The sequence below is a fragment of the Scaptodrosophila lebanonensis genome, unplaced genomic scaffold (genome assembly GCF_003285725.1).
Source record: "Scaptodrosophila lebanonensis strain 11010-0011.00,11010-0021.00 unplaced genomic scaffold, SlebRS2 tig00001412-arrow-pilon, whole genome shotgun sequence".
Classification (NCBI taxonomy): Eukaryota; Metazoa; Arthropoda; class Insecta; order Diptera; family Drosophilidae; genus Scaptodrosophila; species Scaptodrosophila lebanonensis.
Genome location: NW_022060739.1, coordinates 2,633,785 through 2,650,520, shown reverse-complemented (window position 1 = coordinate 2,650,520; position 16,736 = coordinate 2,633,785). Strand labels below are relative to the sequence as shown.

The 16,736-nt window shown below is 41.1% G+C and overlaps 1 protein-coding gene across 1 annotated transcript in view; it reads left to right on the top strand.

The window, feature by feature from the left end:
- Positions 1 to 16,736, top strand: part of LOC115631453 (protein sax-3) — a 62,005-nt gene that overhangs the window by 41,133 nt on the left and 4,136 nt on the right. Inside the window, 11 exon segments of the mRNA XM_030528199.1 lie at positions 1,920 to 2,022; positions 4,043 to 4,327; positions 4,432 to 4,572; positions 6,983 to 7,114; positions 7,217 to 8,154; positions 8,267 to 8,386; positions 8,494 to 8,935; positions 12,950 to 13,045; positions 13,127 to 13,373; positions 13,620 to 13,783; positions 15,863 to 16,124. Coding sequence (XP_030384059.1) covers positions 1,920 to 2,022; positions 4,043 to 4,327; positions 4,432 to 4,572; positions 6,983 to 7,114; positions 7,217 to 8,154; positions 8,267 to 8,386; positions 8,494 to 8,935; positions 12,950 to 13,045; positions 13,127 to 13,373; positions 13,620 to 13,783; positions 15,863 to 16,124 — 2,930 coding nt within the window.

The following is a 16,736-nucleotide window of genomic DNA, read 5'->3' as shown; positions in this document are numbered from 1 at the left end:
CATGCATGATGGCCCATAATTTGTACGCTAGTTGGGTATTATTATAAGTATACATACAAGTATAAACAGCTGCTGTTTTTGCATGTGCATAAATATACAGCGGCCTTTTCGCTACAGTTGCAATGAAAACAAAGGGCATCGATTCCCCATGCCTGCCCACTGCTCGACTTATCTGGGCTTATTTTCTTCTTGCCGTTGTTGTCATGGATGAGAAGCGGAACATTTGGCATTCCAGCAGCAAGAAAATGCATAAATTTTCAAATATTATTTTATGCGCTTCCAAATGACTGCATTTTTATCGAAAAACAAAACAAAAAGGCGCGGCAACAGCAAAACAAAACAAAACAAGACATTCCACACACACCATTTCTTATGCCTATCATCAACTTCAGAATCAACCCAAAAAAAAGTGTGACCAAAGCTTGAAAATAAATGTAAGTAGGTTGATTCAAAATATTGCTAAAAATTAATAGAATGAATCACTTTTTTAAAATTTGGAATTACTGATCATTTTAATAATTTAGGGACTTGTTTAATCATCTCCAAAAATAAAGAAGCTTATTTGAAAGAGAGTTTATAATTGATTCGCTAATCGAAAAATGTCCTTCAAATTATAGAACAAATTTTCAACAATGCATACAGAATAATAATCTGTTGTTCAACATAACTTTTGCATAATTTATATAATATAGTAAATAATACTATTAGCTTTTCATTAGTAATTTTACCATAACCAAAAAGGATATCGTGTACATTAATTATAGCCCTTTAAGCAACATTTTACACACTTTCTTCTGAATGATATTTATTAAATGATAAAGGTATAAAGAAAAGTTCTTTTAATGTTTAAAAAATGGTCACCCTAGTCTTCAAGTGGTGAAAAGGCCATTTTTGACATGTCTGGAGGGGGGACTTCCCCGGAGCCCATGCGTGCGCAAATTCGCAATTCCAGCTAACGAGATGCGAGGCAGTACGCCTTCAAAAGGCACTGGCAGCTGAGAGCTGAGGTTAGGGACCGGAATTGGCAAAGGGTGTGTTGTTATTGTTTCTATTGGTGTCCAGGCTGGCAAGCTGCAGTTTGTTGTTGTTGTTGTTGTCGCTTACTGTCTGCTTTTATTAAATTCTTGCAACAGTCGCCCGTACAATTTTTCATTAAAGGCAAGAAATTTATTAACAATACTTTTCTTTTTTTAATTTGCCTTTATTTAATATATACTACAAGTATATATGTATATTTTGATGTGCTGTTGAACAAATTATTGCAGGCTCAGTGCATTCTATATAAAATGTAATAATACAGAATTTGTTAAATACATTTCGGAACGGCAGTGCCGCCAGTGAGAGCGAGACAGTGCGGACCCATTCCGACGACCACTTGACTCGATGGGGGTTCAAGGGAAACAAATCATTAAAAAGTCCGACACCAGCTGGCAGTTGGAAATGCGAGCACTTTGCCATATTTACAGTTACTTTGGGCATATCTCAGGGCAGCCAGTCGACAACAAATTGTCCCTTTTTATAGCTGATATCGTTGTTATTGTTGCTCTTGTCGCTTTTGTTGCTTTTGTTGCCCTTGTCGAGGCAAATTTTGTAAGCTAAGCTGTGTTAAGCATTTGCAGGCACAGTCCACTTGTCGTCGACGAGCTTACAGTTTGTTGCCAATTAATTGAAGAGGGCAAGTGATTAAGGCGAGTAAGACTCAACTGGGCAGAAGTGCGGGTGACTGCTTTAGTTATTGGGGTTGTGTTTTTAATTAAATTAAATTGCGTATGCGCCCTGTGGATTCCATCCAGTCAGAGAGTCAAAATGGCTCAACAATTTGTTACTTGATTCCGGTAGGCTTATACTTTTGATCTTTTGCAAAGAGACTTTACTTTTATCCATTACAGCATTGCTAATCCCGTCTCTTTCCATTGCAGGTTATACACTCGCGCCGGGAGAGCGACGCTGGCACCTATTGGTGTCAGGCCAAGAACGAATTCGGTGTGGCACGTTCGCGCAACGCCACGTTGCAAGTGGCATGTAAGTATCCTTAATGACAACCGCAGCATAATTAAAATGATATGCAAGCAGCACACCAAGTTGCATGATAAATTGTTAAGCAATGCGCTCCACGCTGCCCAAAATTTGACGATGATCGATGACCAGCCACTTCGCCTAATGACAAACACTCGAATAGCCACTCTCTGGTGAGGGTGCACAACTGCACATGTGGCCATTGTCCATTGCCAGAGCCCCTACTCAGCTGGAGTGTAGAAATGGCATGCGTGCGGTTGTCCAATTAGCTGCACTGTTTTCATTTTTAATTTATTTTTGGTTGTTTTCCCTGTTTTTTTGTGATATTTTCGCTGCCGGACATACACACTTCACTCACATTTCTTGCTAGTCATGGTGTGTGGCTTTCTAATTAATTATAAATAAAACAGTATTGCAAAATATTTATGCTTGTAATTGATATGAAAGTAAAACTTTGCCAGGGGCTGCTTGTGTTGTGTTACAAAGCGTATTCAATATTAAATTTTAATTAGTGCACTATGTGCAAAAAAGGGGAAATGTGTTCAACACAGAGAATGGCAAAAATGTGAACATTTTAGAAACATTAATTCATTAAGGGAAGTGACTTTTACTATGCTAGCTATGCCAGTAAAATAATAATTATAATTGAATCTTTAGCCAAGGGAAGGCAATAAAACGCTATAAAATTATATAAAATAACGCTCGATAAATAAGTTGCAATAGAGATATTTTTTTATTCAGAAAAGATTGCCGTAAATTAAAGAGTCTTAGAAATTAGATATATTTTCAATAATTAGAATGCAATCTTTAGCCAAGGGAAGGCAGTAAAACGCTACAAAAATAATTCTCGATAAATAAGTTGCAATAGCAATATTTTTTATTTAAATAAGATAGCAGTAAATTAAAGAGTCTCAGAAATTAGTTATATTTTCAATAATAAGAATGCAATCTTTAGCCAAGGGAAGGCAGTAAAACGCTATAAAATTATATAAAATAACGCTCGATAAATAAGTTGCAATAGCAATATTTTTTATTTAAATAAGATAGCAGTAAATTAAAGAGTCTCAGAAATTAGTTATATTTTCAATAATAAGAATGCAATCTTTAGCCAAGGGAAGGCAGTAAAACGCTATAAAATTATATAAAATAACGCTCGATAAATAAGTTGCAATAGCAATATTTTTTATTTAAATAAGATAGCAGTAAATTAAAGAGTCTCAGAAATTAGTTATATTTTCAATAATAAGAATGCAATCTTTAGCCAAGGGAAGGCAGTAAAACGCTACAAAAATAATTCTCGATAAATTCATTGTAATAGCAATATTTTTTGATGTAAATAAGATAAAGTATAGAAGTTATCTTAAGGAATTCCTTAATGATATTACATATAATAAGAAGATTGCTTTTTAATGCAATTCAAGTAATTCCTGTCGCACTAAACGCAGCAAAAAAAGCTTTACAATCAACGCTTAATAGTCATTTCTTCATTGCCTTTTTTAACTGGTATTATGTTTATGTAGACGTTGCAAATTCTTAAACAACAACTATTCAATACAGCCTGACTGTCCTGTGCGTCGCAACACAAGTGCTTATCATCATTAAAATGGCAGAAGCTTGGTTGCCTTTGGCGAGCATTGAAGCGCATTTGGTCGCCATTGAAGCGCAACTCGCATTGCGCATAGCAAATGCAAAAGCTTATTAATATTTCAGCTTTGGCTGCTTGCAAGAAGAGTGCGCGCTGATATCGTTTGCATCATTATCAACATTTCATTGGCATATTGAAGGGCAGCAGCCATGGCAATGCCGGGCACATCAAATATTGCATATACATAGTCTAGCAACAGCAAAGGATAAAGAAAATGAAATGCAACGCAATGGACAGCGGCCCACCTTGCGTCTGACATTTATTAATATTGAATCAATCAAAGCCAGCGCAGACCAGCAGCAACCTAGCAACGACCATCATCTCATCCACTCCCTTTCTCTCTCTCTCTCTCTCTCTCTCCCTCCGCCACGTTACCAACAGTTTTGCGCGAAGAGTTCCGTCTGGAACCGCAGAACACGCGCGTTGCCCAAGGCGAGGTGGCCCTAATGGAGTGCGGGGCACCGCGGGGCTCACCCGAGCCGCAAATCTCATGGCGGAAGAACGGACAGACGCTCAACTTGAGCGGAAACAAGCGTATACGGGTTGTGGATGGCGGCAATCTGGCCATACAAGACGCACGTCAATCGGATGATGGGCGCTATCAGTGTGTGGTCAAGAATGTGGTGGGCACCCGTGAGTCTGCCACGGCCTTCCTCAAGGTGCACGGTAAGTGGAAACATCTTCCTTCTATCTCTCCTTCTACTTTCCCATATTCAAAGCTTGAATATTTCATAAAAATAAATATAATTGTTGTTCAATTCTCGTTGCAGTGCGTCCCTTTCTCATACGCGGTCCACAGAATCAAACAGCCGTGGTTGGCAGCTCGGTGGTCTTTCAGTGCCGCATTGGTGGCGATCCTTTGCCCGATGTCCTTTGGCGTCGCACTGCCTCTGGTGGCAATATGCCTTTGCGTAAGTATCACACACCATAACCATTCGTTTAGTTTTGTTCTACTCGTACTCTTTTCATTTTCCGTGCTCTTGGCTCGAGTCAATTAGCCGGAAGAGCGGCGTGCGGCCATTTTGTAGTTTTTCACACAACGCGCGTTTCAAATGAAATTAAAGCTTTTTGTTGATATTTGCCAAGCGTGCAGACTGTTGGGGTGCAACGCCATAAAAAAAAAAAGAAAAATAACCAGAAATGTGTGTGGTTGCTTTGGCTTTGGCATTGAGTTTTCATGTTGATTGCGTATGCACTGCGAGAAAGCCATTTATTAGATTAATTCCTAACTAGCTAGTGGCGCTACTTTCTGGCAAAATAAATCTAAAGAATCGCAAAATGTCAAATTCTAATAAAAACAATAATAAAAAAAATATTTAAAAATAATAAAAGAAATAGTAGCGCAATAATTTGTTGATGGTATTCAAAAAAGTAGAGATGAAGGTGAAGTAGGATGATGAAGGAACCAACTAAAAAGATACTTAAATAGGTTTCGAGTATGACTGCACTTGTTTTTGAAAATCTTGCATAATAGCTGCATTCTATAATCAAAGTTGCAGAGCAAAGTTTCAATAATGTTAAAATAATAATTCTGCACAATCGAGAAACCAACCCATGGATTGGTTTTATTATGAAGACTGCATCTTAACAAATCTAAATAATCTGACGAATATGCTAAAAGAATATTATGGCTAAAAGAAATCGTATATATTGGAGCACATTTTAATAGAGTGTTTATAAAATATTTCCAATATATTTACATACAAGTATCATGCTTATTAGTTTGTAAATATCGATTTAGCAGCGATTTAGTCCAAATAATTTGTTCTAAAAATAAATTTACTAAGAGCTTAATATAAATCGCACTTTCCAATAACTAATTTCAAATTTTTATTCGTGCATTTGCAACACCTACACAAATACACGCTTAAGTCATATATAAGCTCGTTTATGTTGCTGTTTTTTGTTGCTGTTTCGTTGTTGTTGTTGTTGTTGTTTTTGTTGTCGGGCCAGTGTGGTTTGGCTATGGGCCACATTTTCCCCTGCCTAGACAAACAAAACTGTAACTTTTAATTCCGTTAATTGCCAATCTCTGTTGGCAGCAATCAACAATTTTGCTTGCACAACACTCGAGTGTTGCAATGTCCTCAGACAGACGCACACAAACACACACTCACACTCACACACACAGACATGTTGAGTGCAACTACTGGCTGGCGTTAGTGGGTGTTTGGGCAGCAGCCGCCAGCCCCCACCCCCAACCTTAGCACTCTCAACTACATAGTTACGCTTCTTTAAATTGCTATGGCAGAAGCGTAAAAGAAAATACTAGAAAACATTGTGGCTCAAGCCAAGAGTCCAGCTATTGTTCTAGTTGTTGCTGCCGTAAACTTTTGTTAAGCAAACAATTGGCACAGTGCAGACGACAACAACAGCAACAGAAACAACAACAAATACAAATACAGCAACAATAATAGCTGAAGCGGCAGAAGCAACAACAACAACAGCACACATTTAAAACCTATTTCACAGCCAGCCAACCAAAACGAAAAGCAAAGTCTCTCTCTTCTTTTTTTTTTTGTATTTTTATAAGAAAAACCACAAAAGGTGCCCCAGCATTCTAGCATTGAGCCCCTTCACCTGAACTACGCCCCGTTTGTCCATCAAAGAAGCTCGGCTTGACTTGGCTTACTGAGCATTGCGGTTGTTTGCCAACAGGAGTACAGGGGAGTACGCCCAGTTTCTGGGGCCATTTTTACGCTACTTGAACTACTAACGAAGTAGAAGACAACGTGAGGCGATAGCCAAGAAACTTGAGTTCAGTTCAGCTTAGTTCCTAGTCCTCCGCCCAGTTGTTTGCCAAAGTAGCGTATGTGTGCGTGGATGTGTGTGTGTGCGAGTATGTGAGCAAACTGTTTGCACACCTTGGCGCACAGAAGTATGCAACAGAATTGTGCAGACAATTATCAGCAAAGTTGACAACTTTTTATACTCTCACCTCTCAAATGATGAAGGCACATGCTACAAAAGCTTAGACAGGCTGGGCAATTAGGACTGCACTGACTGACTGATTGTTTGACTGTATGAACGCGTACATGTCAGTATTTGAAGGTGCTGGAACCTCCGAAACGTAGCATACAAGTGCTTTCCACTTCATGACTGGGCTCCCAATCTCATTTACTCCTTCTTTGATTAATTATTTGTAATTGTTTATTTTCCTTACACATAATAGACTAGTTTGCGTTAATTTTAGGGCATTTCATAGTCGTCGGCGTTCGCCATTGTTTCTTCTTTTTTTGTGCGTACACCATCAACTACTGTTTCACATGAGATCTCGATCCATCCCTTGCTCACTGCTCAATGTTTCTCTCTACTTTGCAGGTCGTGTGCACATACTTGAGGACCGCAGTCTCAAGTTGGACGACGTCACGCTGGAGGACATGGGCGAGTACAGTTGCGAAGCGGACAATGCGGTGGGCTCAATTACCGCAACGGGCATTTTAACTGTGCATGGTAAGCTAATGGCCATTTCGAAGGGTGGTTCTTCGTTCGGTCAGCTGCAGCCACTTCAGCCGACATTTATTAAACTTTTCGCCTCATTCTCGCCCCCATTAGCTCCACCCAAGTTCACAATACGACCCAAGAATCAATTGGTTGAGGTTGGAGATGAAGTGCTCTTCGACTGCCAGGCCAGTGGTCATCCCAAGCCCACGCTCTACTGGTCCGTCGAGGGTAATAGCTCGCTACTACTGCCTGGCTATCGCGATGGTCGCCTGGAGGTCACTTTGACGCCCGAAGGTCGCTCTGTGCTGTCCATAGCGCGCTTTGCTCGCGAGGATTCCGGCAAGGTGGTGGTTTGCAATGCTCTCAACGCTGTCGGCAGCGTTAGCAGTCGAACTGTCGTCAGCGTGGACACACAGTTCGAGCTGCCGCCGCCCATCATTGAACAGGGTCCGGTCAATCAGACGCTGCCTGTGAAATCCATTGTAGTGCTGCCTTGCCGCACGCTGGGCACGCCAGCTCCTCAGATCTCCTGGTATCTGGATGGCATTCCCATCGATGTGCAGGATCACGAGCGCCGCAATTTGTCCGATGCCGGCGCCTTGACCATTTCGGAGCTGCAGCGACATGAGGATGAGGGTCTCTATACATGTGTTGCGAGCAATCGCAATGGGAAGTCATCGTGGAGCGGGTTTCTGCGCTTGGACACACCCACCAATCCCAACATTAAGTTCTATCGCGCACCAGAACTCTCCACCTATCCTGGACCCCCAGGCAAGCCTCAGATGGTAGAGAAAGGTGAAGATTCCGTTACGCTGAGCTGGACGCGTAGCAACAAAGTGGGAGCGTCCAGCCTCGTTGGCTATGTCGTTGAAATGTTCGGCAAGAATGAAACCGATGGCTGGGTAGCCGTTGGAACGCGCATCCAGAACACAACCTACACGCAAATGGGACTTGTGCCCGGTGTCAACTATTTCTTTCTCATACGTGCCGAAAACTCACATGGCTTGTCGCTTCCCAGCCCCATGTCGGAGCCGATTACTGTGGGAACGGTAAGTGAAAAGAGAGATATAACTATATAACAGCAAATCGAAGCGATCAGAATTAATTTCGATTGCGTTATGTATGTTTCCTCTGTCTAATCAGCGCTTTTATTCTTCACAGCGTTACTTCAATAGCGGGCTGGACCTGAGCGAGGCACGCGCCAGTTTGCTTTCTGGCGATGTTGTGGAGCTCATTAATGCTAGCGTTGTCGACTCCACCACCATGAAACTTACATGGCAGGTTAGTATACTACTTATATGCCTCTCCCCAATCGCAGCTTATTGCCATCTCGCTGGTATTTCACTGATTTCCTTTTTCGCCTACCCGTCTCTGTTTTATAAATGCAGATCATCAATGGCAAATACGTCGAGGGTTTCTACATCTATGCGCGTCAGTTACCAAATCCAATAACAAATACACCGGCGCCCACATCGGCAAACACGAATCCGTTACTGACAGGCGGCACAACGGGCTCTGCGACTGCGACTGCCACTGCGTCTGCCTCAGCATCAGCATCGGCATTGATTTCGGCGAAGCCAAATATTGGAGCTGCCGGCAGACGTGACGGGACGGCCGTGGCAACAAATGCACAGCAACAACAGCAGCAGCCGGCGTTGGAGCTCAGCACAAAATATCGCATGCTAACCATATTGAATGGAGGTGGAGCCTCCTCGTGCACGCTAACAGGACTTGTGCAGTATACGCTCTATGAATTTTTCATTGTGCCATTTTACAAGTCCGTCGAGGGCAAGCCGTCGAACTCACGCGTGGCACGCACTCTGGAAGATGGTGAGTACAATATAAATACATGCAAACCTACATACATACTTGTACATTCGGGAATCAATTGAGAAAGTAAAGCTGAGTTACGAGTGCTATGTTTATGCGATCTCCGAAGTTTGAAGAGTGTGCACTTAAGACCCTTCTGCGATAATTCATCATTAGCAATATAATTTGAAAATTTGTTATTTGTCGTTCCAAACCAATTCGATTGCTGGATTTCAAATGTGAGACTAATACATCTAACGAGCATGAAATGCATTTTATTTCTACTGCCAACAAAAAAGGAATATGGAAAACGTGTTTGAATATTTTTGCGCCTAAAAATTAATTTAGACCAAACACATCGTGGCATATGTCCTGAAGTTATATGATAAATTCGTAAAACTGTTCAATACGCGACACTCTCTAATGAAGCATGTGCAGTAAATCCAAAACAAAAAATCCAACAGACCATATGAATACCTTTACAAGCCCACATCCACACAACAGCAAACAAACTACCCCAGAATTGCACGTGAGCAGCAACCCTGTAGATGAATGGGAAGGGAAGGGAATGGAAAGGAATGGAGGGGGGCTGGTTAGGCTTTGTGACAAATGCAGAAAGGTGGAGGTTGAGGTCGTTTGTAGTTGGCAGGGGCGTGGAGAGGCGGGCGGGAAGCTGGCGCGCATTGCAACAATAACCTAATTCAATAAAAGGATATAGGCACAGAGAGGACTGCGAAACATAAATGCTATGCACACACACACACACACACACACACACACACAGAGAGGAACACACACACACATGGGCATATCTTTAGAGCCGCCTTATCGCTGCTTATCAGCATCAGCTGTGTCGTGCGTCATGCGGGTCGAATAATCGCATATAATTTTGAGGGTCGCAGAGGCAGCAAGCAACAAACAAAAAAAAAAAAAAACGAAAAGAAACGGAAGGAAAAAAATCGTTGAGTAGACGGGTGAAAGCATGGGCGTGGGACGGAGGGGTGGGGCGAGCGTTTGTTCGTTTGTGCGGATATAGCAAATAAAAAGTATGTCAATCATTGAACACAACTCGATGCCATTCGGAGAGCGAATCATGCGTAAGTAAATGCAGAACAATGCCAGCCCACAGGATATACAAACATACACGTACATGTGTAGTATGTGTGTATGTGTTGAAAAGGTAGCAGAGAGTGGCTCAGGCGGGCCATGCACGTAGGCTCGCATTTGAGGAGAGGAGGGAGAGGGGTTTTATGTGTGTTGCATATTTGATGAAATGCGTTAGGCATCTGGGACGGTTTACATGCATTAGGAATTGCGGTAAAGTGTGACTGGAGATGGGATTTCCAAACGAAGGGGTTATGCGAATGGTGCCATCTTAAAGTTCTGCCACCTATTCCTGCAGTTCTTCATAAATCATTTACGCCTTCGTTGATTTTATATAATTTAAGGCATACAGAATTCTTTAGATATTTTTTGTTAAGACCAGCTCTGCTAGAATATTTGAGGCTATTTTGAAATCTATTTAATGTTAGAAGTCTTAAATGGCCCTCTGGAAAGGATCTTCTTTCTGTAGCAGAATTAAAAACACTTTGTTTTTCTTCCCTCAGTTCCCTTTTCTTCCACCAAATCAAATTGACTTTGTTTCACTTTTCTTTGCAAAACTCAAAGATAAGCTTGTCAGGTCATTTTCCAAAACTAAGAAAAAACTTTGAAGCTGCATAAAAAGAAGCGTGCACACTTTTTTCCAAGCATATCTGCCGAAGCAGCAACAAAACTTTGCAGACAGCTTTATCACTTCATTGGTGTGTGGAAAATTTGGCGAATTTTCAAGCAAAATAAATAAAGAACAGAGAAAATGAGGCAACTGCATTTGCAATGCAGCGCCTTGACACCAATAATTAAAAACAATAGAGCTTAGAGCGTAGTACACACAAATTTCACCTGTCAAATGGCGAAAGGCGCGGCATCAAGCAAACCAGACACATAACAGTGCCACAAATAAGTCAACAGTCGCGACTACTTTGCGACGGCAATATTAAATGCACAAACGCGCGCCCTCTTTATTCCTTGCTCGCCGTGCAGCCCGACTGACTTCAAATCAAAACTCATTTTGTATGCATCACATTTCCCACTTGCGTCTGACTCTTTGCTGACAACAGCAACAACAACAACAGTGGCAGTTACGTCAAAGAAATTGCCAACGCAATTGTGTAAAGATAAACAACAATTATTGCTGCTATATGCAGCACCACATACACCCATACTGCACAGTGGGCCAAAATGTGCGCCGCTCAATGCAAATTCGATGCACCCCAGTTGTTTGCACTGCTGCGGGAACTCGCAGGAAGCGCGTTTGCCAAGCGTCGCAGCGGAAGTTGGCAAATAAACCTGGCAGTTAGCGACAAGGCATACGGCACATGGCAAATGGCAAATGGGTAACAGGACGGGGAAGAGAGCGAGCGACTTGGGAGCAAAAGTTGCTTCACAACACAAATGCAGTAAAACAAAGCCAGAGGAGGAGCGTTTCGTGCGGCTTTAAAGGCTGCCTCTCAAACAAATGCATTCAAGCTCTGTTCAGTTGATTTTTGATTTTGATTCGCAGACAATTGGAAAAATGTTGTATGCCTCGAATATATTTTTAGTCAATTAGTTGGGTTTGTAATTAGCAGAAAATGCTGTAGAAAATGTTTACTAATGTTTAAGAATGGGAACAACAAATTTTTCTAAATCTGAAATTAGTCAAAAAAGGGTATAAACTTTTGGAAAAGTTGTCGTTTCATAAATATCACCAACTAGCTTTTTATAAAACAAATACTTAAGATATTGTTATGCAAGAGGCTGAATAATATTTTTATGCAAGAAACTTTTGTAGTTACTGAGTTTTGTAGAGCCTTTACATTTTAAAGGGGTTTTTTTTTTTTCCAAATACATGAAGTTCCCGTCTTTATTTAAGCAATTTCTCTGATTGAAGCCTGCGGTCATTTATGTCACGCAATGGCTACTACGTGTTAAGTGGGCATAGCAAGCGCCATGACGATCTGTGTGTGTGTGTGTGTGTGTGTGTGTGTGTGTGGAAAAGCAAAGACAAAAAGTTGACAAGCACTTTAGCATGTCGCCCGGGCACCCGGCAACAGCGGCACCAGAAACAAAGCCAAAGACAAAACAAAATGGCTAGAGAGAAAGGAATAGCCCCAGCCCAGCCAAGCCAACCCAATCCAATCCAATCCAACCCTTTTTTAGCCTAGAAACAAGACGAAGATGGAGCTAGACGAGCACCTATTTAGAAGCTGCAGCATTTTGCTTTCTTTCATTCATTCTTTCTGTTTTATTCGCTGTTGTTGTCTAGAGCGTTTGCACGTGTGTTTATTTAAAGAAATTGCTTCACTCGACGTGCAGATGCACACACACACACACACACACACACACACACATATACACACACCTATCGTCAGATGCACACACGTGTAGACAGACGCGCACTTGTCGTCGCGACAGAGCAGGAAATAAATAAACAAATGAAGATGAGCTTTTGAAGTGGCAACTCGTCGTCGTCGCTGTGCATGTGAGAGATACTGCAAGCATTTCGGTTGGGGAGGGGGCGGTTGAAGGGTATGAGAAAGAAGTCAGTCAACTGCAATGAGCAATGAATGCAAAAGGGTGTACACACACACATAGGTATGTGCGCAATGAAGCGCATTTTTCTTTTCCTTTTCCTTTACCACTTGACAATGCAAAAAGCGTGCGATGTTTTCCAGCCCGGCAGCGTTTGTGTTTCATTTGGGTCTCAACTGCGGAAATGATATAAAATAAAAAACGCAGGAACAACAACAACTAGACCAGCCATTAATACAACTAAAGCCTCTGCTCAGGCTCAGTTAAATGCAAATTAATTAGACATGCTCATTAGATGAAGGCCAACCCAGCAGACCAGCTGCTGTTGTCCAATCAAAAACGCATCCCAAGTGTAAAGATATCCAACACATCTACATCTTCAACTCATTTCCATCTCTTCTCGTTTCCTTTATTTTCTTGTAGTGCCCAATGAAGCGCCATTTGGCATGGAGGCCATTTTGTTGAATGCCTCGGCCGTGTTCTTGAAGTGGAAGGCGCCTGAAATGAAAGCTCAGCATGGTAAGTGGAAAGCAAGTGCTTATAAGCAGTGGCAGCTCATTAATGACCTTTTAACCCCTTAATTTGTTCACTCCTACACAGGTCAACTGCTCTACTATCATGTCATTGTGCGCGGCATTGATACGGCCCACAATTTCTCACGCATACTCACTAATGTGACCATTGATGCCGGCTCGCCCACCCTGGTTCTGGCCAACCTTACCGAGGGTGTCATGTACACTGTGAGCGTGGCTGCGGGAAATAATGCCGGCATTGGTCCATACTGTGTGCCGGCCACACTGCGATTGGATCCGATTACAAAACGACTCGATCCGTTTATCAATCAGCGGTAAGTAAAATCTCATTTTCATTTAAAGTATTATATTGTAAATGTTTCTTGTGGAACTTTAATAGTTCCAAACTGAAACATAAATGTATGAAAATATTGTTGAATTTTCTGGAATAACTTTTTCTTGAAATGTTACTGCATTTCAATATTTATCTCGTCCCCTATATGTTCAACTATTCCGCAATTGAAAATATTTGCGCAAATTCTTTAACACATTGGCCCTCTCTCCAATTTTCTATGTTGCAGCTATCCCATTAACCAGGATCATGTGGATGATGTGCTAACGCAACCCTGGTTTATCATTCTGTTGGGCGCCATTTTGGCTATCATGATGTTATCCTTTGGCGCCATGGTCTTTGTGAAGCGCAAGCACATGATGATGAAGCAATCGGCACTGAATACCATGCGTGGTAAGTAGAAAGTATACACACACACACACACGCACACACACAAATATAACCACATTCATGCTCACATTTGCATACTACAAAATGGAGAAAAAAATACAAATAAATGCTATGCTTGGCTTGTAGATTTTTGTGTGGCCGGCACTACGTGCTGCACATTTGTTGCATCCGTTGCCGGTTTCTGCCGCCGGCTGCTCTTGCTGGCTGCTAGTTTCACTTCCTTCCTCTCTGCCACTCACACATTTGCATACGCATCCTGCCTGTTGTATAAATAACACTAATTTTCTATTGTTGCGCGCCAAAGTATGCAACACTTTTTATCCCGCCGACAAAATAGGTGCGAATAAATATAACAGCGCTCGAGAGAGAGTGTGTGTGTGTGTGTGGTGGTGTGCGTGTGGCACACATAATAGAAACTAACACTGCAACTATGTAGCATAAGTGTTGTCCGATAATGACTGGCCCTGTAATTATTATTGTGCATTTAGTTTTGTGCATTATTAAGCAAAACAACAGCAACAGCAACAGCACAGCAACGGCAACGGCAGGTGGCAACAACAAATTAGCTGCATAAATATTGCATGCAAAACATTTTCCTATCAGTTATCAACTTAGTCACATATGTCCCTCAACCATGTCAGTGGAATTTTTTAAAAGCTGTCCAGCTCACCCACACACTCATGTAATGGTGCAAAACTAGCAGACGAACAATTTAAGTGGCTTAATAAACACGTTGAATATTTATGCCCATCGCAAACGCAACTAAACGGCAGCAAAAAGGACAAAGTTAGTAGGACGCTAAAATAAATAAAAATAAACAAATTGCAGCAAACAATAAAAGTAACGAGCATAGAAACACATACATACAAGAGTAGAAATATCTAGTGATTAAAGAAAAAAGCAATGAATTCATTTAAAGAACGATAGATTCCGATCACTTTGGAGAGTATCTGAGTATCGAATTGAATTAGTGTTTTGATAATTAATCGATTTGAAAAAAATCTCAATTTATTTCTTTGCTTTCAACATAATATTTAACTGACTTGATAATGAAATCTGTTCATTATATTATACTTCACTTCTTAAATTATTAAATATACTTCTTGATAATGAAATGTTTCCGGATGCTCTAACGATTTGAAAAGAATCTCAATAAACAATCTCAATTTATTTCTTCGCATTTTAAATAATATTTAATTGGCTTGATAATGAAATCTTTTCATTATACTTCTTAAAAACTGTGCGAGTTCAAAATTTGTTTCCTCTAAGTGGTTCAAACCTCTTGACTAAGAGTAAAACTTTCACCACAGAAAGTGTAAAATATGACAACATTGTCATGATTTTTTTAAGCACAGCTTCTAAAATAAACTAAACGAGCGCACAGCACAGCACAGCAACCAAAACGAACGCATAAAACTCACCTGAGCGGCAATAAAGAATGCAAAATACAACACTAAAAACAATGCTGCAGCAGAGAACGGGCCACAATGCCGAGCCGTTTGTATGGGGGCCATAAAACACTGGGTTGATGGGCGCAGTTATAACAGTGGCAGTTTAATTGGTGCACTTTTATATTCAGTTGCAATGCGCGCGCTTATAAGTATGCAACACTTTTTTGCGCCCCTGATGTTTAACAAAAACAACAATAACAACAACAACAGTTGGGCAAATGGACAGACAGACAGACGGACATGTGGACATGCAGACAGCCGTGCAAAGTGGAAAATTGACAATAATTTATTTTATTCGAGTGTGTGGATGTGTGTGGCGATGGCGGCTGTTGCTGCAAATAAAATAATTTTGAGAGAAATTGCGCATACGCCCCCATGTTCAGCACACACAACATAATATTATTTTAATGCGCTGAATTTATAGCTTCTACAGAGCCACAACAGCAGCAGCAACAGCAGCAACAGCAGCAGCAGCAGTAGGAGCGGCTCAATTTTTTCTCGCTTTTATATATTTTTTGCTCGTTTTTAATTTCCGGCTGCAGCCATCATTGTAATTTATTTGGCTCACAATTTGTTGCACCACATTTAATTGCTTTATCTCACCCCCTTCTCTTGCATTCTCCTTCCGCAGGCACTCACACAAATGATGTGCTCAAAATGCCGAGCCTATCGACCCGTACAGGCAATGGCTATTGGCTGGATGCCTCCAGCGGTGGCATGGTGTGGCGGAACTCGCCAAGCGGTGACACGCTGGACATGCAAAAGGATCACATTGCGGACTATGCCCCGGTGTGCGGTGCCGGCGGTAGCAGCGGCAGCAATGGCGGAGGCAGTGGCAGCGGTAGCGGAGCCAGTGGCATTGACGAAGGCCATGGCGAACGCAATCAACAGCGGTAAGTTCCAAAGCAGACATGACAATCAAAAAAAAAAAAAACAATTTTAAAGCCTGTAGGTCGAGCCAGCATGATTATTAAGCACGCTAATCTTTCAACATTGAATATAAAAATTTTGGATATAAAAATTGTAGTGGCGCTTTGTAAATAGGTTTCTCTTTTCGGCAGTACTTCTTTTAAATATCAGAAAAACCTGTAACAAAGCAGTGTTTTGGAAAACAAACAAAACTCAACTATAGACTAGAAGAACTTCCATTGGATAGTCTAAGCCTAAAACTTATATTATGGCTTTTAGAAAAACAAGTATACTGGACTGTAAAAATTCTATATTCGAGTTTAAATTTAATTTAGAAATATCAAAATTCATAGTCTTTGTTGCTTCACATAGTTCAGAAAAATCGATTAATCGCAGCAGAGCTTAAATTTAATTTGAAAACAAATATATAAAACATACATATAAAACTCTTAGTCTTTGTTGCTTTACATAGCCCAGAAAAATCTATTAATAGCGTTGGTATTATTCGACTGAAGAACTTACTCTCTTATGTATGTTACAAGCATCCACCTAATTCTGATGTGCCCTCTCATCTGTGGCATGGCAGGGTGTCCAAA